The sequence below is a fragment of the Primulina eburnea genome, chromosome 6, assembly GCF_022965805.1.
Source record: "Primulina eburnea isolate SZY01 chromosome 6, ASM2296580v1, whole genome shotgun sequence".
NCBI lineage: Eukaryota > Viridiplantae > Streptophyta > Magnoliopsida > Lamiales > Gesneriaceae > Primulina > Primulina eburnea.
In genome coordinates, this window is record NC_133106.1 from 8,182,920 (window position 1) to 8,206,455 (window position 23,536).

At 38.0% G+C, this 23,536-nt stretch overlaps 1 protein-coding gene and 1 long non-coding RNA gene across 3 annotated transcripts; one reads left to right on the forward strand and one right to left on the reverse strand.

Moving 5' to 3' along the window:
- Positions 1–1,820: 1,820 nt before the first annotated feature.
- On the reverse strand, positions 1,821–4,140 carry LOC140833329 (protein RICE SALT SENSITIVE 3-like). Of its 2 annotated transcripts, XM_073197705.1 has the most exons (7): positions 3,918–4,140; positions 3,767–3,820; positions 3,497–3,670; positions 3,282–3,387; positions 3,133–3,174; positions 2,818–2,874; positions 1,821–2,476 (listed from the first exon to the last, which is right to left on the reverse strand). In XM_073197705.1, the coding sequence occupies exons 1-7, from the start codon at positions 4,052–4,054 to the stop codon at positions 2,015–2,017; spliced, it is 1,032 nt and encodes a 343-aa protein (XP_073053806.1). In that variant the 5' UTR covers positions 4,055–4,140; the 3' UTR covers positions 1,821–2,014. The 2 variants fall into 2 exon arrangements, with proteins under 2 accessions (XP_073053806.1, XP_073053807.1); XM_073197706.1 differs by lacking the exon at positions 2,818–2,874.
- A 2,770-nt stretch (positions 4,141–6,910) lies between these two features.
- Positions 6,911–8,073, forward strand: LOC140833330 (uncharacterized). The gene is made up of 3 exons (XR_012118412.1): positions 6,911–6,936; positions 7,170–7,226; positions 7,788–8,073. It is a non-coding gene; the product is annotated as an uncharacterized lncRNA (long non-coding RNA).
- The last annotated feature ends 15,463 nt before the right edge of the window (positions 8,074–23,536 follow it).

Sequence of the window (23,536 nt, forward strand, 5' to 3'; positions counted from 1 at the left end):
AATCGCAGTTTTCAACAGAACAGTAAGTTACGAGAGTTCAGATATAAAAAGTATTTCAAAACGCAGTCAAACCATTTTCCGCTCAAACGACGAATGTCACACATGAATTTTTACGCATAAAAATAGCACAACACATAATATGACAAGATCGATGCAGAAAGAACAGAATGTACATGCCTTTGATGATAAACGTTACCGAAACGACGATACCGAAGCGGGGATGGCGCAAGGATTGATCCGAGACGAACGTGGCGCTAAATCTTTGAAGAAAAGTGGCGAGAATTACTGAAATCTTTGAGGGGAGGGGGCGGCTGCTGAGTTTTCCCTAGAACCCTAGGTTTGCTCTCCAAAATAATGGGGAAAGAAAATGTGTATGTGTGTGGTGTGTGTTAGACGTGTAGGTGTGTGTATAAGTGTGTGTGCGTGAGCTAGGTAGTAATTTAGGGAATGATTATTGCTTAATTACAAAATTAACAATGCTAATTAAAAGGCTAACTAAATTGCTACTAAAATGTTAGATTAAATGTTGAGCAATTACATGGTAGTAAAAATAGAAATCCCTCCTTAAATTACTAACCTCCCTAAATTTAAATAAAATACACAAGTGCTACAACTTTAAAATTTGAAATAATATAATTACTTAATAATTAAATTAGGCCTTTAAAATGCTAAAAACTAAATAAATCATTTAAAATGCCCATCTTAACTTAAAATAAAATACCGCAATAAAATTTGCCTAAAATCATTACCGGTCTTTTCCTCGATCCCGCATCGAATAATCGCCAGAAACATGAAACTCGAAAAGAATTTTAACGTGCATCAATTAGACATAAATATTAAAACTATGCAAATTCTTAAATCGTGAATTAAAACCCATATCAATGAATTAAGCATGCGTTAAAACCATTTAATAAAATACATGAGGAATTTAATAACTTGCACGCACGTGGTTCATGTGGAACTCAAATTTTCGGGATGTCACAACAACAGTTGTGGTTTCTAAAAAAAAACCGCTAATCTACAACGGTTCACTAAAAACGTTGTCGTTTCTATAAAAAAAACGTCAATCCACAACGGTTTTATTAAACCGTTGTCGTTTGTCAAAAAATAAAACACCAATCCACAACGGTTTTATAAAAACCGTTTTTAAAACCGCTCATACACAACAGTTTTTAAAGGTACGTCGAAAAAAAAACACGCTCATACACAACTGTTTTTAAAACCGTTTTCATATCCAAAAAAAACACGCTCTTAGACAACGGTTTTTAAAAACCGTTGTCGTGTCCCAAAAAAACACGCTCATAGACAACAGTTTTAAAACCGTTGTCGTAGATATATCTAAGACAACGGTTTTTAAGAAACTGTTGTCGATTGTCCAAAAAAACACGGCAAAAGACAACGGTTCAACGCTGAAAGACGACAGTTTTTAGAAAACCGCTGTCGTTGACACGATAAAAGACAACGGTTTTTACAAAACCGTTGTCAAAACACACCTACGACAACGGTTTCACTAAAACCGTTGTTAAAAACTATACGACAACGGTTTTTCAAAAAAAACGTTGTCGTAGGTGCGTTTTTGTTGGGCGTATTTTTTGTAGTGAATGGTCGTAACTGGTAGCAACGTCCTTCCCTTGGGCCAACTGCAACTACATTGGGCTTCATCCATTGGGCTGTGGCTTGGGCTTCAAGTGGGCTTCTTGGATTATAATTTTAGGCACAACACATTCATATTGGTAGAAGCTAGAAGAAGGGGAGCTTATATTTTTTAAAAAGTAATAATTATACAAAATTTGATTGCAAAAGGATTTCTATGGGATTAGTAAACCGATTGAAGAAGACTTTGTGATTTGTTCGGTTCGGCTCGAGACTAACATATATAAACAAAAATATAAAAAATAAAACTTTTTCCCTATGTAAGTTTTGATGATAAATTTTTGCCATAATTTCAAAGATTCAATATTTTACATTAACACATGCATCCCCATATCTTCTCATTCTTCGACTCACTCGAATTTCAAGTCATGTGATGATAATGAGCAAGGTGGTGGAGGTGCATCGAGCCGCTCGTCTCCCCGGCATCGTTCTCGTGCTTATGCTCCTCCTCCTCTTCCTCGGACTCTTCTTTCTCCACCTCCATCAATTCCATATGCCTACTCGTTGACAGATAGTGAGCATGAGCTTCAACACACGGAGACGACGAAGACATGGGCACGACCGAAGGCAGTTTCGACAGTAGGGCTTCGAGACTGCTCATAGAGGGCGTTATTTTCATCGGCTGATGGTCGTGGAACTGATGTGGTTGGATCAAATTATTCTGGAAATGCCAGGCTTGAATATCTTGCGGTGCGCCGTATGCATCAATCTGGAATGGGTATGCTGCTGATGAAGATGGATGTGGCAATAGAACTCCGGGGATGCTTTCGATGTAACTGAATTTCTTCCTTAAAACCACAACATAGCTCAAGTCTTCGATTACCTTCGGATGCATATATATAACGTATTCAAGAAGTACGTACTAACAACCAGTAAAAGACAAGATTAATCTATGAGCCGGAGAGCTGAAATGTCATGCCACGAGCTCCCCTGAGGCCTGACTGCACAACATCCTCATGTACCAACTATTCTGTACCCATCCTCCTTTTATTACACGAAATTAACCTTAATATATAAACCAATCCAAACTCTTTTCCAAAATGCGACATTGGACGACAACAGGGCTGTTGCATTCTTAAACTCGTTGATAATTAATCTAAAGGTTTAGCTCGTTGTTTAGAACAATATTAGCATTTGAGAGAAGAAATCAAACTAAGAATGTACCTTGTGAACAGATCCTAGTTGAATGACACCTTCTCTAACAGCTATCAAGGCAATAGTCTGCATCGATAATATCAAAATTTCTACTACATACATAAATTTTTTTCGGTAAAAAAAGACGAGACGAAGCATTGTAAGAAAGTTTCGAACGTAAAAAGTTGTGATCATTCGTAGTTTTACTATTCCGGTTATTGACTTTGACGTTTCAAAACACCTATGATAAGACCCCATCATGATCTCATGTTTTTTAGTCGTTCAAAAGTGTATAAATAAAAACATAAATACATACATATATATATATATAGATAATTCAAATACCTTTATACCACACTGAAACTGAGCTTCCCAAGTTCTGGGGTGCTGTCGTTGATCAAAATAATTAGACATTAAACTCAGAAATAAAGTTTTTTTTGTAAAATAAAACAAAGTTATTTTGTAGTAAAATGAAATTACAACATAATTCTTACTGAGTCAGCAGAGTTGTGCCATGCATATAAAAAGTTGATTTCTTGATCACTTGGTTCTTTATGGATCCACTTGTGGGTGCGATCTGCGGCAACTTTTCCAATCAAACTGAAAATTAAATAAATAGAAATAAAAAAAGAAACCCAATTAAAATTAAACATGAAAAATTATAGACTCAAATAATTTTTTTACCCCCAAGAAAATCATTTAGCCATACCTTTCACCATAATTGTAGATTTCATGCGACATTTTGAAGAAGAGCTCAGGCTGCAGCCCTTGATAATGCTGATACTCACAGTTCCCATACACCGATGAACCGGAACATTCTCCGGTGTTCATCTCCGCCGTCGATGCGGCGAAATTGCAGAATCCATCTTCCCATACCAATATCCTGATGAAAAAAATTAAATAATATTCCAATTTCTTTAATTGAAAAAAAAAAAACACTGAATGAATACTTACAAAACTTAGCATATACTATGCTCACCAGTTCCTTCTGTTTCCTCTGGACCTGTCATATTGTCCTCCTTGGCCATTCCAGCTGTCAAGAAACAGTAAAAAAAACATGTATTTAATTCTCTGGAATTAATAAATAATATGTTAAGTAATAATAATAAATACGTTTTCTTGTCATTTACTTGGGAGGTGGATAATTTCTGGGCAAAATCCTCCAGAAAACAGCGTAAACCCATTGAGAATTTTCATGGATACACAAGCTTCTGAGTGTGTGCTGAAGAAGATGAGTGATGGCCAAAGAGTTGAGCTGTTCTTCCATTATTTTCAGTATTCTTTTGCGCACTTTATATCAAGAAAGATAGAGTATTTCTCACTCTTTTTCCCCCTTTTCCTCTAATGTTTCAACAATTTTAAAAGACGTAAAATCTCAACACCTCTTTCCCCCCTTTATATAATGCCACCAACAATGTGAAATTTCTTCCATAAATTATCATATTATTTAATTTCTCTCTTCTTAATATATATTATTATTGTATTTAATATTTCATATGCCATAATTATTGATCATTTTTCCATATATACATACACAAAATATATATCTATGTATATATATATATATATATATTATTAAATAGAGTAATTTTAAATTAATTAAAAAAATTCAGAATTATATATATATATATATATATATATATATATATCCCATAAATGAGCTTTTTATCGGTCTTCTCTCTCACGAGCTTTCTTATTGAATATTAATATATTATCGTCCTTGAAATTGAGTTCAATTCGCCTCAATAATAAGTACTTAATTATATTCATGAGAGCGAGTACAAAATGGGTTATGAGTTAAAGCGTCCTAAATTATTTTAAAAATAGGCAAAAATTTAATTTTTTAAAAAGAAGTGAAGGCCGTAATCTTTAGTAATCAAAATAAAAATTTGCAATAAATTTCCAGCAACAATTCTCAAATTAGAGCTTCAAAAATAATTTACGTACACACCACAACGTCGACGTTACAGCACAATAAAAAACTTCCAAGCAAAACACATGGTGGCCGAAACATAAAGTTTAAAAAACACGAAATTTTACCTAAAACTCCAGCAACATTTAAAATGTAAAACAACCTTTAATAATGCTAAAATAAGTTTATTCATTTTAATCATTCCAAATAAATAAACACCCTCAAATAGTATATCATTTGGAAATCATCATACCTTGGAAATAGTTGGATTCGATGCTGTCAAAAAAAAAAATGTTTGATGTTACCATTCGCATCATACAAGATGTACGATATGTGAAGGAGTTGAAGAATAATCTTTTGTCATTGGGGCAATGGGATGTATCGGGTGCAAAACCAGTATCAAGAACAAGATCATGAAAATTGTGAAGTTCACGCACTTGTGGTTATGAAGGCGGAAAAGGTTCCTGCAATTTTTTATGTATTTTTGGGATAAACACACAAAGAGGCAGAACTAGTTGTTGCACCGCTTGTTTCAGGAGAAGAATCAGCAGTGTTACGGCATAGAAATCTCAGGCATATGTCAGAACAAGTGTTAAAAATTATTTCAGAACGGAAACTGCTCCCGGGATTTACAAAAGTGTCTCTTCCTTTTGTGATCATTGTGCTACCACTAAACAACAAAGATTAAATTTGACACATCCAATTCCAAAAGAAAAATCATATTGGAGCTGATTCATTTAAATGTTTGACAAGAACCGGTTGTATCTCTAGGAGGAACGAGATATTTATCTCGTTCATTAATGATTTCTCTAGGAGATGTTGGGTGTACCCAAGTAAGAAGAAATCATATGTTTTCCAAATCTTCAAATATTTTAAATTGCAGATTGAACTTGATTCTGAAAATAAAACAGGACTAACAATATAGGAAAATATACCGGTGACAAATTTGATGCATTTTGTCAACATGAGGACATCAAAAGACAGTTCACTACGACGTACGCATCTCAACAGAATGGAGTGACAGAGCGGGTGTATAGAACTTTGTTGGACAGAACAAGAACTATGTTGAAGACTACAGGTCAGACAACTCATTTTGGACGGAAGCAGTAAAAATCACTTGTTATATTATCAATTGTTCTCCTTCAGTGGCAATTGATCTGAATACTCTGATAGAGATGTGTAATGGAAATCCGAATGATTATTTTCATTTTCATACATTTGGAAGTCCTGTGTACGTTCTGTACAATGAGCAAGAAAGATTGAACTTGGATTCGAAATCCAGAAAATGTATCTTCTTGAGTTTTACTGACGGAGTAAGGGGTTTCATTTGTGGGATCCTATTGTACACAAGCTTGTGATCAGCAGAGATTTATCTTCGAGGAAGATAAAGTAAAAGGAGAAAAAGGCACACTGAATTCAGAAACTACTATAATTCCGGTGGAAAATAAGACAGACGAAGATCAAATTTTTTGTGAAGCAGTATCGCAGAAAAAGGAACAAGAACATGTGGAGTCTGAGGTTTCCAAAGTGAAGCAGTCAACTCGAGACATAAGACCACCATGTTGGCTTTCAGATTATGTCACTGAAATCAATAATGCATATTGTCTATTAATAGAGGATGGTGAGCTATCGAGTTTCTATGTGGCTACTCAAAGCTCAGGTGTATCTTTTTGGATGACATCAATGATGGAAGAATTGGAGGCTTTAAACAGAAATAAAACTTGGGATTTTGCTGTGAGAGCCCATTTCCCTCAAAGCCCAAATGTAAACCCCAAAGCCCAGCCCATTTAGGAATAAGTTAAATAAAAAAAAATAAAAAAAAAAGAGAAAAGGAAATGATAATCATCATCACCGATTTCACCTTCTTCCCGTAACTCTCTGTTCAAAATTGTCAAACCACTTCCGTCACTTTGACCGCCGATTGTGACCACACCGGTGATCGAAAAAATAAAGTAAATATATATTCGGAATCCTCTCGACAAGGGCTATCCGGTGATACCCTTTTTGCTAAGAAAACTCGCGACTCTCGGAAACCCGTCGGAGACCGCCGCCTGTTTTCGCCGGAATTTGTGAAGAAACTCTCGGTTTAAGTATCCTAGAACTCTACTTCGAAGCATTGAGGTATAATTATGATTTTAGGGTTTCGAAATTTTGGGTATTTTGAATAATTCGAATTCCAACAATTAATATATATATTGGGTTATTGATTGTAGGTGATATATCGGAGCTAATTGGAGGTATTAACGAAATTTCAGAATTTAATTGGGAATAATTTCGAAAATTCAGAATTGTAAATTTGGGTTTTCGAATTTCAGTGTTCAATAATTAGAGGTTTGGATGCTATAGAATTGTCGCATATTAATTTTCGAAATATTAAAGCCTAAATTATGATTTTTGGAATTTTAGTCTAAATTAGTGAATATTGGAAAAATTAAATGGGACTTGATATGAAATGTATTATTTGCCACAGGATTGGAGTTTTCAGGAAATATTTAAGATATTTTGTGGTAAATTAAAGTCAGTTGAGGTACGCATGAACTGTTTTATTATGACGTCTATAGTGATGTGAAATGACGTTAAGTATTATGTATGAGTTGTGGCGTGCTTTATGTGCTTTTGTGAATAACGTGATTGCATTCACGCATTTATTTGAGTTGATCTCATTAGTGCATAGCATTTCGAGCCTTGACTCCGTTGATTGCTATTGTTACTGATCTATCGAGTTGTAGCGTCATCGATGGAGTGGGTGGGTAGGATTAGCACTCCTGATGACTTGCATGAGGACTGAGCGGGTCGCACCCGTACCCTCGATGCTACGTGCATGGATGAGCGGCGGCATGTTATTACGTTGCTGCAGTCCTGGCACGGGTGGCCACTGTTACTGTTGTTGATGCGATTCATTTGGACTCCATTTTGGTATCCATTATTTCGTTGCTACCGACACGCATTGCATTATATTGCATTGCATCGCATTTTACTTGACTTTATTTCATGTCAGTTATATTTGTCGTAATATTACTGGTTCGTCGTACTGGGGCCCGACCCCTCGTTTCTTTTTATGCTGTGGTTGTTTATGATGCCATAGCAGGTTATTCAGGAGGATTTGACGCGTCTGGTGGAGCGTCAGGTAGTGGTGCCCAGTCGTCGAGTCGTGGTTGAGAGTTCCCAGATATATATATACTATATTATGGAGTCATACATTTACCGGGGAGATGCCCCGTGTAGCTGTACTGTTATTTTTACGATGTTTTGAATTGATAGTTGTGTGATCGAGCCTTGCCGGCTCTGCATGTGTTTAGTCCTGGCCAGTGCGGCTATAGGTTTGTGAATTGATGTTATGACTTTATTTCGAGTATATAAATGTTGTTGTGATATTTTGATATTTTTGGGATGTCCTATTTACGAATAGGTCATGCCGAAATTTCTGTAGGCCCAAAATGAGAAAATTTTAATCGCTTTCGCTGTTTACATTAATAAATCCTGGTTGTTTGGTCATTAAATATTAATCAGGAGCACGGGCCCCCACACTTGCTACACTATCACACGAGAAGAAAGCCATTGGTAACATATGGGTGTATAAGATCAAGCGTGATGGAAATAACCAAGTGGAGCGATATCGTTCTAAATTGACTTCAATGAGATATTTTCTCCTGTGGTTCTACAACAGTTTGAGTAATGATGGAATTGTGTGCGGTGTTTGACCTACATTTGAACAGCTAAACGTGAAAACGTCATTTCTTCATGGAGATCTTGAAGAAGAAATCTATATGCTCCAACCAGAAGGTTTTACGGAAAAAAGTGAAAGAGATCTTGATTTGCGGGTTGAACAAATCTTTGTACGGTCTCGAATAGGCGCCGATGTATTGGTACACGAGATTTGATTCCTATATCATGAACCATGGATACAACTGACTAAGTGCAGAGTGCAGACCATTATACCTATTTCAAGAGGTCTGGTAATGTTTATATCATTTTGTTGTTGTATGAGGATGACATGTTTGTAGCATGCCCCAACAAAGATCAGATCCAAGAATTGAAGGCATAGGTTGCTAGGTAATTTGATATGAAGGACTTGGGACAAAAAAAAAATTCTAGGGATGCAAGTTCACTAAGATAGAAGTAACAGAAGGATTTAGCTTTCCCATAATAATTATTTGAAGAATGTCTTACAATTCTTCAACATGCAAAATAGTAAGCCAATTTCAACCTCTCTTCCAGTTAACTTCAAGTTATCATCCGAGATGTGTCCTAGCAGTGAAGCAGAGAGGATAAAGATGTCTCGAATACCATATGGATCAGTTGTGGGAAATTTGATGTTCGCCATAACTTGTACAAGACCGGACATTACTCAAGCAGTAAGAGCAGTTAGCGGGTATATGGCAAATACTGGACGAGAGCATTGAAGTACGATTAAGAGGATCCTTAAATACATCAATGGTACCTCAAATGTTGCAATATGTTATGGATGATATGATTTTACACTCAGAGGCTATATCGTTTCAGATTACGCAGGTGATCTTGATATGAGAAAATCTATTACCGGTTATGTCTTTACACTTGCAGAGGAAGCAATAAGCTATGTTTAAAAATTGCAAATAGTTGTGACATTTTCTACTACGGAGGCAGAAATATGGAAACTACTCGGAATCGCAAGGAGGCAATACATATTAAAAGGATATTGGAGGATATTAGACACAAACAAGAGAATGTTCCTTTGGTTTGTGACAATTAGGGGTGTCAAAATGCGACACGACCCGTCAACCCGACACGACCCAACACGAAAAAAATCAGGTTCGAGTTGGGGTTTTTTGGGTTCGGGTTGGATTCGGGTTAGTGCCATGTTAGGCGGGTTTCGAGTTGGGTCGCGGGTTGACCCGCGAATCTTTTTTTTGAAAATATTACCTATATTTTTATATATTGTATGTTTGAACAAAATTTATTGTATATTTATATGATAAATTTTCATCATTTAATATTTATTTTGCATATTTTTCTTTTTTTAGCAATTTTTTATTTGATTTAGTAAATATACTTTTAATTTTCTACGATTAAACTTTCAAATTTAAACCGAAAATTTTGTTATTATGTGTTTAAATTAAAATATTATTATTTTTTATTTTTTTGAATTTTTTTCATTAATTTTTTTAAAAAATTAAAAAAAAAATAAAATTCAGGTTAGACGGGTTGAATTGGGTTATACGGGTTCGTGTTCGGGTTGGGGGTTTTCGGGTTGCTTCGGTTCGGGTTGGGTTCGGGTTGAAAAAAAAATAAAAAAAATTCGCGGGTTGATTCGAAACCCGACCCAACCCACCCGATTGACACCCCTAGACTGACAATCAAAGTGTCTTGAAAATCACAAAAAATCCAGCCTTTAATTCCAGGACGAAACACATTGGAGATCAATTTCACTTTGTACAAAAAGATGTAGAAGAAGGAAGTGTAGATATGCAGAAAATATATACGAAAGATAACATAGCTGATGTTCTGATTAAGCCAGAAAACATTAACAAGTTTAAGTGGTATAGATCCTCAAGTGGCCTAGCGAAAACGTAAATATCAAAGAATGACAAGATTAAAAAGATGTGTAGAGATGTATTTGATACTCAATCAAATTTCTAAGTGAGAGAAATGTTGACTAGTTGAATATGAATACAGATTGTTTTTTCCAGCACATTTAATGAGCTTGGGAGCTTTTACATTAAGGATTTACAGTTGTCGAACTTGAAGGCAAATGCAATTGAAAATCGGCTTATCGTGTTCACAAGCAAGGGAGCTATAATAGAGCTGCCATGCATCAGTTGAATGCTCCCAAGTTCTTAGTTTTTTATTATATCATTTTATAGCACTTAAGTGCTTAGTTCTATAATATTTGTGAGGTGTTTGTTCTCTTGTAATAAGAGAGTGTGTGTTCTCTTTGTAACACAGTGAGTGGTTGCACACCATAAAATATTATAGTTAAATTTTTTTCATCTTGAGAAATAAGAAATTCATTGGAAACATCAATCATAAAAATAACTTTAAAATTGAAAACTCTTATTTAATATATTTATATAAATGGTTTGTGTTATCTTACCAGACCTCAAATTAAATAAGAGCATATTAAAAAGATAATATGAGAAATATTGATGTCTAGATATTTTGTACAAACAAAAAAGAAAAACAACATGCATGTATAATTGAGAAGAATGGAATATGAACAAAATTAACCCTGTAATAAAAAAAACATTCTGCTTCTTGATGATATTGAACCTATTATTACCTTGTATGTTCGAAAAAATTTGCATATTTTTATTTTAAAAAACAGAAAACAATAATAACGTGGGTACCCAGCCACTTAATGAAGTGGGCATACATACACATTACCAATCAGATAAAAACAGTACCCAAAAAAACTGAGCAGAGATAGATTTCATGAATTTCAATATAAACATAGTGACTGCGGGTCCATCCTTAATTAGGATTCAATATAATTGAAGAATTGCTAAAAAAATAGAACAAGAAAAATCACGTGATATTGCTCAGCTTATTATAAAAATGATTCTTTGTTGACTGTTGCAACTTTCTTACAACCTAACGTCCCGTGAATCTGTGCCCAATAACTTGAGTGAAGCAATATAAACATTTCTCTTCGCCTGAGACGCAAAAAAAAAATAAAAAAAAATCCCCAAGAATATGTAAGAAAAGAAATAGAAGAAAATAAAACAAAACCCATTTTGTGATGTTTTTTTTTAAAGGAGTAAATGAACGAAAAACGGAAAATATGTGTTAGTTAATTAATTAATTAGAAGGATATGTACGGAGTCCTCCTCTGAATTTGTACTCTTCAACAGTTTATATATCACTCATTTCAAAAAAAAAAAAAAAAACAGTTTATATATCACTCTCAATAACCGACGTATCGTGTCTACAAACATATCAGAGTTTTTAAATAGACCGTGGTCGAGTTCCTCAGTGTACTTTTTCTCTGTCATAGTTCTATTATTTTTTCCTTACAAATTAATTAATACGGGGTCTGATTTTAGATCAAGGGAATATGCGATTCAATGTTTAAACGTCAGGATATAATACGTGATTGGATCTACGTTCTTATAAATATGGTAGCGCCCTCACTCGTGTTTTTTTCTCTCGAATATTTTTTCTCTCCAGTATTTTCGAGAATTCCTTCTCCGAGTGCTGCCAAGATTTCGAGTTTCTGCTCTCCAAGTGCTGCTAAGAATCGAACCAAGGTGTTGCCTAGAGTCGAAGTAAAAGCCGTTTAGTTCCAAAGGAAATTCATGATTTCCTAGTCAAGGAAGTCTCTCCTCTATATATGTATACAGTAGGCTTATGTTTTAAATTAATTCGTATATGAATTGTTTCAGTTTTCAAAAGTTTTGTTCGAAGATGAGTTATTTGTTTCATGTTATGTTGAAATGACTCTTTATTTTGAGAATTATTAAGTTTCAATTAGATATGTGTAAGAACCCCAAATACAATAAGCTTATGATCTTTATATGATGTGATTATGACTAATGTTATGGTTTCGTCCCCTTAGAAGATTAAAAATTAGATGTTTATATTAGTAAACTATGAAAAATAGAATAATTTAATTGCTTACTATGCTTACGTTATTATATATGTTGTAAGAAAAGTAACTGTTGGATCCCGGTTTTCTACACGCCAAACGCAGCGGAAGTTTTAAAATTTTTATTTTATTTTGACAATCAAAATATATTTGATTTGGACGCTCGTATGATTTTCATAACATTCATAGGACGTTTAGAAAATACCTTTGGTGAATAATTTCACTTGGCACCAACTACTCCGGTATTAGCGGACGTAGCTCTTGTTGTAAATCCCTACGAACGTTCTTCGATCTGCTTCGAATCAGGTCCACGACCGGATTGCTTGTTCCTCTTCTAACTTGTACTAGAAAGTATAGAAGATTTTTGCGAAGAGATAGAACACACTTTTTGTTCAAAACTTTTGAGAGCACAAAATTATTTTTTTTTTTCAAATTTGGGAGAGCCGAAAAAAGGAGTCTTGCAAAAACTTGAAACTCTCCAATGAATCTTATGCAAAAAATTGAGAATAAAGAAATCTAAAAATAAATCTTTTATTATCCTTTACTTAATTAATCTAATTAATTAAGTAAACTAAATATATTTGGAGGATTATGTTTGTTGGAAGGAAAAAAACTTTCGGATGATTATCTCCAAATTAAAAATCAAAATCATCATTATTATTTTCTAATCATTTCTTCACTTAATTAATCTAATTAATTAAGTCAATAAAAGATTCTAAAATTGCATGCTATCTCATAGCCGAAAGTCTTTTGAATTCCTATTCTCAACTCTCAAAAATTGGTGTCTTGTGGTGGCTAGGGTTATGGCTTGATTATTCCCTTTTATAATTAAGTCATAACATAATAATCATAATTAACATTAATAGACTTGATTAATTAATTGGGCTAGTCCAACTAGTTTAATTAATTAATCAAAGTCCATTAAGAACTTTAATTATTTAGTATATTAGACTTGTACTCCTACAAGCCTTAAACATACTTCCCACCAATTTTAATTTAATATTTAATAAACTCAACTTTTGAGCTTAATAAATTAAATCTATTATAAATTCAACATTTGAATTTATTATAAATTCAACTCCTTGAATTTTATCTACCTCCAAAATTTAATATTTAATAAACTCAACTTTTGAGTTTAATAAATTATATTCTCAAAATTTTATAAATTCAACTCCTTGAATTTATTCTCTCAAAATTTAATTATCATAAATTCAACTACTTGAATTTACTATAATAATATAAATTCAACACCTTGAATTTTATTCTCTCAAACGGGAACAAACGATCCAGTGCTTGTGTGACCCTCAATGGTTCAGGGATACAGCTAGCCGTGGGTTCACAACTCTTTGTGATTCAGGACATAATCCTTTATTCGGGCTTACCCTAGTTAGCCTCATTCTTTTCATCAACACCTTGATCAAGAATGTCAGAACTCATTTCTGATTGCACCCATCGGATCATGGTAAGAGCGTCTAGTAGCATCGCCCCATGATCCCCTAGGTATCACTGATAGTGCCTGCAAGAACCAGTCGATTATGATTAACGTACAGTACGGTCCTTCATCTCAAATATCCCGATCGAATCCGCAACCATTGGTTCATCGAGGGTTGCATATTAATTCGATAACTATGTGTTACATATAATAGTGGCATCGCGTGTACTATTGGAGAACTCCTTCTCCAATGTACATCTCATACTCTGGCCAGAGATTCCATGCACTATTATTACATCAGATCACATAGGATATCCACACCCGTAGGTGAGCGGTGAATCCCCGACTACAATGCACTGGCTCCTATATGTGTCGCAACTGTACCCAACCTCGCCACCTGATGACTCTCCTGGAGTCGGTAAACGAGTCAAAGCACAGCCCTAACATATAGAGCCTCAGTGTTGTCCCAGGTCGTAAGGACTAATGATGTACAATCATAACCACAGGACTTATCCTCTCGATGAATGATAACCACTTGGAAAGTCCGAGGGAGGGTTGTTCGGTATAATCATCATATGACTACCCATCTGTATGTTTGGACATCTCTATGCCCTTACCAAGAAACGCAGTACACAACATCACAGATGCTAGTCTCGAGCTCAAGCGGCCTTTATCCCTGTTTTAGGCGGCTGAATCGACTAGGAACGAATTTAGAATATGCAGTGTTTACAAATGAGTTTCAACATCGAATTACGATTCATTTGTATTAAAGCATAATCAAGGACTTTATCTATGCTGATTGCATGGGTATACAGATAAAGTATAACAAGACCATAAAAAGTTAAATTATATTAAAATAAAGATTGTTTATTTCACTTGAGTCAATAAATTCCCTAGCCAACCGTTGGCTTGCAGGGCATCTACTCTAACAATCTCCCACTTGCCCTAGAGCCAACTACCCTTAATCTCATTGCTTCGCGATGCTTTTCAAACAATGGTCTTGGCAAGGGCTATGTAAGTGGATCAGCAACATTATCTGCAGAGGGGACTCTTTCAACTGATATGTCTCCTCTTTCCCCTATCTCCCGTATGATGTGGAACTTCCTCGGTACATGTTTGGATCACTGATGAGACCTTGGTTCCCTTGCTTGCGCAATGACACCAGTGTTGTCCCAGTACAACGGGACTGGATCAACTCCATTAGGAATAACGCCCAACTCTTGAACAAAATTCCTCATCCAAACTATCTCTTTGGTTGCATCAGATGCAGCCATGTATTCAACTTCAGTGGTGGAATCCGAAACGGTGGTCTTGCTTGGAACCTTTCCAATAGACAACTGCACCATGAATACAAAGCCAGAGGTCGATTTCGAATCATCTACGTCGCATTAGAAGCTAGAATCAGTATAGCCTTCCAATTTCAATTCTCCACCCCATAGACCATGAACAAGTTCTTAGTGCTTCTCAAGTACTTAAGAATATCTTTCACGGCCTTCCAATACATTGGACCAGGGTTCGCCTGATATCAGCTTGTAACACTCAAAGCATAAGTAACATCAGGACGTGTCGATATCATACCATACATAATACTACCAATAGCTGACGAATATGGAATACGTGTCATCATCTCTATCTCTTCATCAGTTTTGGGACACATAGCTTTAGATAGAGTAATACCATGACACATTGGTAAGTATCTTCTCTTGGACTCTTCCATAGAGAATCGTTTAATAATGGTATCGATATAGGTGGCTTGGGTGAGTCCGAGTATCCTCTTTGATCTATCTCTATAGATTTGTATTCCCAATACGTAGGATGTTTCACCCATGTCTTTCATGGAGAATTTTACTTGCTAACCATACTTTAGTTGATTGCAGTAATCCTACATCATTCCCAATGAGCTGGATGTCATCAACATAAAGTACTAGGAATGTCACTACACTCCCACTAATTTTCTTGTACACACGGTTCCTCAGGATTCTTAGCAAAATCAAACCCTTTGATAGTGCTATCAAATCTGAGGTTCCAACTCCTTGACTCCTGCTTGAGACCATATATTGATCTCTGAAGTTTGCATACCTTATGCTCACTTCCAACTGATGTGTATCCCTCAGGTTGAGACATATAAATTTCCTTTTTGATGTCTCCATTGAGGAATGCAGTCTTTACATCCATTTGCCATATCTCATAGTCATACCATGCTGCTATGGCTAATAGTATTCTAATGGACTTAAACATAGCAACTGGTGAAAAAATTTCCTCATAGTCAACTCCTTGCCTTTGAGTATATATTTTTTCAACCAGTCTTGCTTTGAAGGTCACTACCTTCCCATCCGCCCCAAGCTTTCTTTTGTAGATCCATTTGCATCCTATGGGATCGATTCCCTCAGGTGGATCCACTAATGTCCAGACTTGGTTCGAATACATTGAATCCATTTCTGACTGCATGGCTTCAAGCCATTTGATTGAATCAGTATCAAATATTGCTTCCTTGAAACTCATTGGATCACATCCAACACAAGACTCATCATGGTATTGTTCATGAAGAAGCGTATATCTTGCAGGTGGTCTAATAACCCTATCAGACCTTCTAGAAGCTTGTACTTCAACTACTGGTTCTTGGGGATTAGGTTCAACTTCTAAAGTTGAGGGAGTATCTTGAATTTCTTCAAGTTCTATCATCTTGCCTTTTCTATCTAATAGAAATTCCCTTTCCAAAAAGGTGGCATTTCTTGAAACAAACACTTTTGCTTCATTGGGATGATAGAAATAATATCCAACAGAATTCTTTGGATATCCTACAAAGTAGCACAAAGTGGATCTACTATCCAATTTGTCTCCCACTGTCTGCTTCACGTAAGCAGGACATCCCCATATTCTCATGTAAGAATATTTGAGAAGTTTTCCCATCCATATTGTAATAGCCGAGCCCGGTGTACGGTACGATTTAAGTTTCGTATGTTATTTGGGTTATGTGATTAGATGTTTAGAGTTGTGTTTTGGGCTATACTATTATTGGTTATTATTTTATTGAGGTGTTAGTTGGTGTTGATTGTTCGTTTCAGTGTTTCGGATCGATTTTAGTTGATTTAGTACTGTTCATTGCCGTGGCTTGAGTGCACCCGCGCTCTTAGAGGAGTGCCCCCGCGGTGTACTATTCATCATTTTGGAATTTGAAGGCCGTGGCATCACCGCACCCGCGGCAGTGCAAGGACCGCACCCGCGGTCATCGTGCATGGGAATTATTTTGGTTGGCCGAAGGCATAGCGCACCCGCGGTGCTTGTGTGACCGCACCCGTGGTGTAAGTATGGGCGAGTTATCTAGTTACTTTTTGGAGTTGTTGGCCATATCTTATCCTATCCTATCTACCTTTTCGAGATTTCCTCTCATCTACCAAGGGTTTTCCTTCATTTCTTTTGCTTCCTACCTTTGATTCTTGGAGTTATTTGGATTTCCGACTTGAGATCGACGTTCTCCGTGGTATAAGGAAGCTTAGGTAAGTTTTTGGTGCGATTCTAGCATGGTTTTGGAGATGAGTTGTTATAGGGTGTTGTTATTGTTGGTTTAATGAGATATTTGACTTGTATTTTTGGATATAGAGTTGATTTTGGTGTTGTTTATGGATTATTGTTGTAGGTGGTGTACCAAGAGTATAGTTTGAAGGTGTTCTATTGGTTGTAAGTGGAATTTCATTCCTTTGCTCACATGATGTTATATGTATTGTGTTTTAAAGATTTTAAAGTGATATTCCCTTCAATTGATTCATTGTTACGTATTGATTTCATTGATTATCTATTGGAGGCATTGTATGTCTCACTATTGTTAAAAAGGGAATACAAAAGATAGAGATTGCGAAACGACGGCTTTAAATGCTATTCAGAGTTCAAATGTTTTATTGGATTGATTTATCATAGTCAGAGCATTGCATGCAATTAGATGATCATCGACCATAGGCTTTTATCCCTCACAGTTATCGATTTATATCGATGGGATATTTGCAACCACAGTCAGAGATACTATTGATATCAATCCAACCAGAGAAAAGAGAAATACCATCGTATTGCTATCTATTGCTATTGCTATTGCTACAGTTATTGCTATATTATTCATGTTTCAGAGTTGATGGTATTTATGATTTCAAAGTCATGATTTACAGAGTATATTGTATCATTGCTATGTAGAGTTCCACTTGCTGAGATTTATTCTCATTTCAGTTATTTTCATGTGATGCAGATAAGAGTGACCGACCAGGACAGTGATCGTGGATGGGAGTCATATGCATACACCGTTGGAAGGAAGATTGTTTTGCATCATTTTGGGACATGATCATAAGAATGATTGTTTTGTATTTTGTATGTCATTTGAATGATCATGTGATTATTTTGTAAACATTTTTATGAAATGTATTTTGAAACTCCTTCCATATTTTAAAAGAAAATTTTATTTCCGCTGTATTATTTTTATTGTTACGGGTCAGGATGTCACATTTAGTGGTATCAGAGCGGTGTTCATCGGACCAATGCATATGACTTCGTCTACTCTCAACTGTCCGGGTATGTTTTCTTGCATCTCTCCATTGTTATATATTGATTGGTGTCTTGTGAGCAATTGTAGAGTATGCCTCCTAAGCGTAAGGCGGCAGAGGGTGATGATAGTTCTTCCTCGAGAGTTGTCGATGAGTTCGGCAAGTTGCTTAAGGAGCAGGCCAAAGTTCATAGCGATCAGATTCAGCAGTAGCTCCGATTGCAAGGAGCAGGACAGGGTCGAGGCCAAGTGAGAGGTCAGGTTGCTCAGGCTGTTGGCACTGATGCCGTCTTTTCTGCTTTCAAGAGAATGGATCAACCGGAATTCACAGGTAGCACCGATCCTCTAGTTGCTGTCGAGTGGGTCAAGGCGCTTGAAGCTATCTTCGATCATCTCCAGTATGAGGACAAAGACAGGATCAGCTGTGCCGTATTCATGTTGGTTAAAGCTGCTCGCATTTGGTGGAATGCGACCAAAGTTGGAGTTGATGTTGCGACACTGAAGTGGTCAGAGTTCACTGACCTGTTCTACGACAAGTATTTCCCCGATGTACTTCGAGCGAGGAAGGTTACGGAGTTCTTGGAGCTTCGTCAGGGGAGCTTAGATGTTGGTGAGTACATTTTGAAGTTTGAAGAGGGTTGCCTATTTGCTCCATACATTGCTTCCAATGACAAAGATAAAGGCGCTCATTTCATTCGAGGCCTTAGAGCTGAGATTCGTCGTGATATCAACATGTCCAAGGCCGTGACTTTCAAGGAGATTGTGTCCAAAGCATTATTGTCCGAGCAAGATGAGAAGGACATCACCAGAGAGAGGCAGGAGAGGCACCAAGCTGTTGTTCAGAGAGGCCAGGGTTCTAATCAGAGGGGCATGGATCGTTTCAAGGGCAAGGGCAAGATGGAGTCGAGTCCTAGACCACCACCAGTTCCAGTTGATCCCGAGAAGCCACTTTGTCCTAAGTGTGGCAAGCATCATCGAGGAGAGTGCAGACTTGGCACTCATACTTGTTATCGTTGTGGCACGGCAGGCCACGTTGCCAGAAATTGTCCACGAGGAGCTAGCCAAGGGAAGGTGCAGGGTCGTATCTTTGCGATGACGAAGGAAGGTATTAATCATGATTCTTCATTGATCTCTAGTACTATTTTGATTTCAGGCAGAGTAGCTACGACTTTGATAGATACTGGTGCTACTCATTCTTTTATGTCTGATTTGTTTTTGAGATCGTTGGGTATAGTTCCTTCTGTTCTTCCCCTCCAGCTTAGTGTTGTTTTGCCTTCGGGGGACGTGTTGTGCCCGACGTCGATTGTGTTTGCGTGCCCTGTTCGTATTGAGGAGCGAGTTGTCTTCGCTGATTTGATTGTTATCCCTATGGTTGCCTTTGATGTTATTCTTGGCATGGATTGGCTTTCAACTTACCGTGCAGTTATCGATTGTGTTGCTAAGAAGGTGACTTTTGCAGATGATGGCCAGGGAGGAGTTCTCGCCAGCTCAGGTACTTCGCTGGTCCTTCCTTTTATTTCTTGTCTTGAGGCTGAGAGATTGCTGGGTAGAGGTTGCGATGGGTTTCTTGCTTCTATTGTGGATGTGGATAGACTGATTAAGTTGAATATAGATGATATTGATGTTGTGAGGGAGTTTGCTGATGTGTTTGAGGATGATGTTCTGGGTTTGCCGCCGGACAGAGATGTTGAGTTCGTTATCGATTTAGCTCCAGGTACGGTTCCTATCTCTAAGGCTCCGTACAGGATGGCCCCTACTGAGATGAAGGAGTTGAAGACTCAGTTGCAGGATCTTCTAGACAAGGGTTTTATTCGTCCGAGTTCTTCGCCTTGGGGAGCTCCGGTTCTTTTTGTTAAGAAGAAGGATGGTTCTTTGCGTCTGTGTATCGACTACAGGGAGCTTAACAAAGTGACTGTCAAGAACAAGTATCCGTTGCCACGGATAGATGATTTGTTTGATCAGCTCCATGGTGCCACTGTGTTCTCGAAGATTGATCTTCGGTCTGGCTACTATCAGTTGAAGGTTAGGGAGTCTGATGTCCCTAAGACGGATTTCAGGACCAGGTATTGTCATTTTGAGTTTCTCGTAATGTCTTTTGGTCTGACCAATGCCCCTTCAGTCTTCATGGACCTGATGAACCGTGTGTTCAAGCCCTATCTGGATAGCTTCGTCATTGTCTTCATTGATGATATCTTGATCTATTCCAAGACCAGAGAGCTTCATGCAGAGCATCTCAGAGTTGTGCTTCAGTTGTTGAGAGAGAGGAGGCTGTTTGCCAAGTTGAAGAAGTGTGAGTTTTGGCTGGATCAGATTTCTTTCCTAGGGCATGTTGTTACGAGGGATGGCATTGCTGTTGATCCATTGAAGATAGAGGCGATTCAGAATTGGCCTATTCCTACTACTGTCTCTGAGGTACGCAGTTTCCTTGGTTTGGCGGGTTACTATCGTCGTTTCATTTCAGATTTCTCCAAGATTGCCCTGCCATTGTCCAATCTGACGAGGAAGACTGTGAAGTTCGAGTGGACCATCGATTTCCAGAGTGCATTTCAGGAGTTGAAGGATAGATTGACGACAGCTCCTGTTCTTTCATTGCCCAGTGGTTCTGAGGATTTTGTTGTCTATACCGATGCGTCGAAGAGAGGCCTTGGTGCAGTGCTGATGCAGCGAGGTAAGGTCATTGCCTATGCTTCTCGCCAGTTGAAAGACTATGAGAGGAATTATCCGACGCACGATTTGGAGCTAGCAGCTGTGGTTTTCGCCCTGAAGATTTGGAGACATTACTTGTATGGCGAAAAGTGTGAGATCTTCACAGACCACAAGAGTTTGAAGTATCTGTTTTCTCAGAAAGAGCTCAATATGCAGCAGAGGAGGTGGTTAGAGCTTGTCAAGGATTATGATGTGTCGATCAGTTATCACCCAGGGAAGGCGAACGTTGTGGCTGATGCTTTGAGCCGTAAGTCGAGTGCTTCATTGAGTTCTTTGATTCAGAGGCCATTGTTGATGTATTTGCAGAGAGAGGAGATTGATCTGGTGATTTCAGGTACCATTGCTCGTCTTTCAGCGTTGGTTATTCGATCTACTTTGACGGACAGGATCCGTAGAGAGCAGGCGACTGATGTGCAGTTGCTAGAGTTGAGAGCTAGAGTTGAGGAGAGGGGTAACTCAGAGTTTGCGATGAATGGTGATGGATTGGTGACTTTCAGAGGCCGTATTTGTGTTCCTATTGGCGATGATATTCGACGAGACATTCTGACAGAGGCTCATACCGCACCTTATTCGATTCATCCAGGCAGTACGAAGATGTATCAGGATCTTCGTCGACTCTACTGGTGGCCAGGTATGAAGAAAGATGTTAGCTTTGTTCATTTCTCAGTGCCTTACTTGTCAGCAGGTGAAGATTGAGCACCAGAGACCTGCTGGGACATTGCTATCATTACCGATTCCTCAGTGGAAGTGAGAGCATATTACGATGGATTTCGTGACTGGTCTTCCCAGAGTGCAGAAAGGTTATAATTCCATTTGGGTCATTGTTGATAGGTTGACCAAGTCGGCGCACTTTCTCCCAGTCAAGACGACGTACTCCATGAAGCAGTATGCCGAGGATTATATTGCAGAGATTGTTAGACTTCATGGTGTGCCTGTGTCGATTGTGTCTGATCGTGACCCCAGATTTACCTCCGAGTTTTGGAAGAGTTTGCACAAAGCTATGGGTTCGCGGTTAGCGTTCAGTACAGCTTATCACCCTCAGAGCGACGGGCAGTCAGAAAGAGTCATTCAGATTTTAGAGGACTTGCTCAGAGCTTGTACTATTGATTATTCTGGTAGCTGGGATTCTAAATTGCCACTTGTGGAGTTCACGTACAACAATAGCTACCAGGCGTCGATTGGCATGGCACCGTATGAGGCACTTTATGACAGGAAGTGCAGATCGCCTTTGTTTTGGGATGAGGTTGGAGAGAGGAAGATGTTGGGACCAGAGTTGGTCCAGCAGACTGCCGATGTTGTTGCTGTGATCCGAGAGAGGATGAAGACTGCGCAGTCGAGACAGAAGAGCTATGCAGATGTTCGTCGTAGACCTTTGCAGTTCGAGGTTGGCGACCATGTGTTCCTTAAGATTGCACCTCTCAAGGGTGTGATGAGATTTGGCAAGAAGGGCAAGTTAAGTCCGAGATTTATTGGTCCATTTGAGATCTTGGACAGAGTTGGTGACAGAGCCTACAGATTAGCCCTACCGCCCGATCTTGATAGAGTCCACAATGTTTTTCATGTATCGATGCTCAGGAAGTATATTGCAGATCCTTCCCATGTTCTTCGCCACGAGCCATTGGACTTGACGCCGAGTTTGACGTACCAAGAGATTCCGATTCAGATTTTGGATCGCACAGTTAGAGTTCTGAGGAACAAAGAGATCGGCATCGTTAAAGTCCTTTGGAGGAACTATTTGATTGAAGAGGCTACGTGGGAACCAGAGGATGAGATGAGAGAGAAGTATCCTGAAGTTGTTCGTGCAGTGACGTCAATTTCGCGGACGAAATTCCTCTAAGGAGGGGAGATTGTAATAGCCGAGCCCGGTGTACGGTACGATTTAAGTTTCGTATGTTATTTGGGTTATGTGATTAGATGTTTAGAGTTGTGTTTTGGGCTATAGTATTATTGGTTATTATTTTATTGAGGTGTTAGTTGGTGTTGATTGTTCGTTTCAGCGTTTCGGATCGATTTTAGTTGATTTAGTACTGTTCATTGCCGTGGCTTGAGTGCACCCGCGCTCTTAGAGGAGTGCCCCCGCGGTGTACTATTCATCATTTTGGAATTTGAAGGCCGTGGCATCACCGCACCCGCGGCAGTGCAAGGACCGCACCCGCGGTGTGCACCGCACCCGCGGTAATTGTAGCACCGCACCCGCGGTCATCGTGCATGGGAATTATTTTGGTTGGCCGAAGGCATAGCGCACCCGCGGTGCTTGTGTGACCGCACCCGCGGTGTAAGTATGGGCGAGTTATCTAGCTACTTTTTGGAGTTGTTGGCCATATCTTATCCTATCCTATCTACCTTTTTCGAGATTTCCTCTCATCTACCAAGGGTTTTCCTCCATTTCTTTTGCTTCCTACCTTTGATTCTTGGAGTTATTTGGATTTCCGACTTGAGATCGACGTTCTCCGTGGTATAAGGAAGCTTAGGTAAGTTTTTGGTGCGATTCTAGCATGGTTTTGGAGATGAGTTGTTATAGGGTATTGTTATTGTTGGTTTAATGGGATATTTGACTTGTATTTTTGGATATAGAGTTGATTTTGGTGTTGTTTATGGATTATTGTTGTA

Bases quoted from the DNA above. Each gene is read 5' to 3' on its own strand.
- LOC140833329 (XM_073197705.1), bottom strand. From the start codon at position 4,054: ATGGAAGAACAGCTCAACTCTTTGGCCATCACTCATCTTCTTCAGCAC. The intron at 3,671-3,766 runs GTGAGCATAGTA...TTTTTTCATCAG, and splicing joins AGAGGAAACAGAAGGAACTG to GATATTGGTATGGGAAGATG. The intron at 2,875-3,132 runs GTATTTGAATTA...TTATCGATGCAG, and splicing joins AGTTTCAGTGTGGTATAAAG to ACTATTGCCTTGATAGCTGT.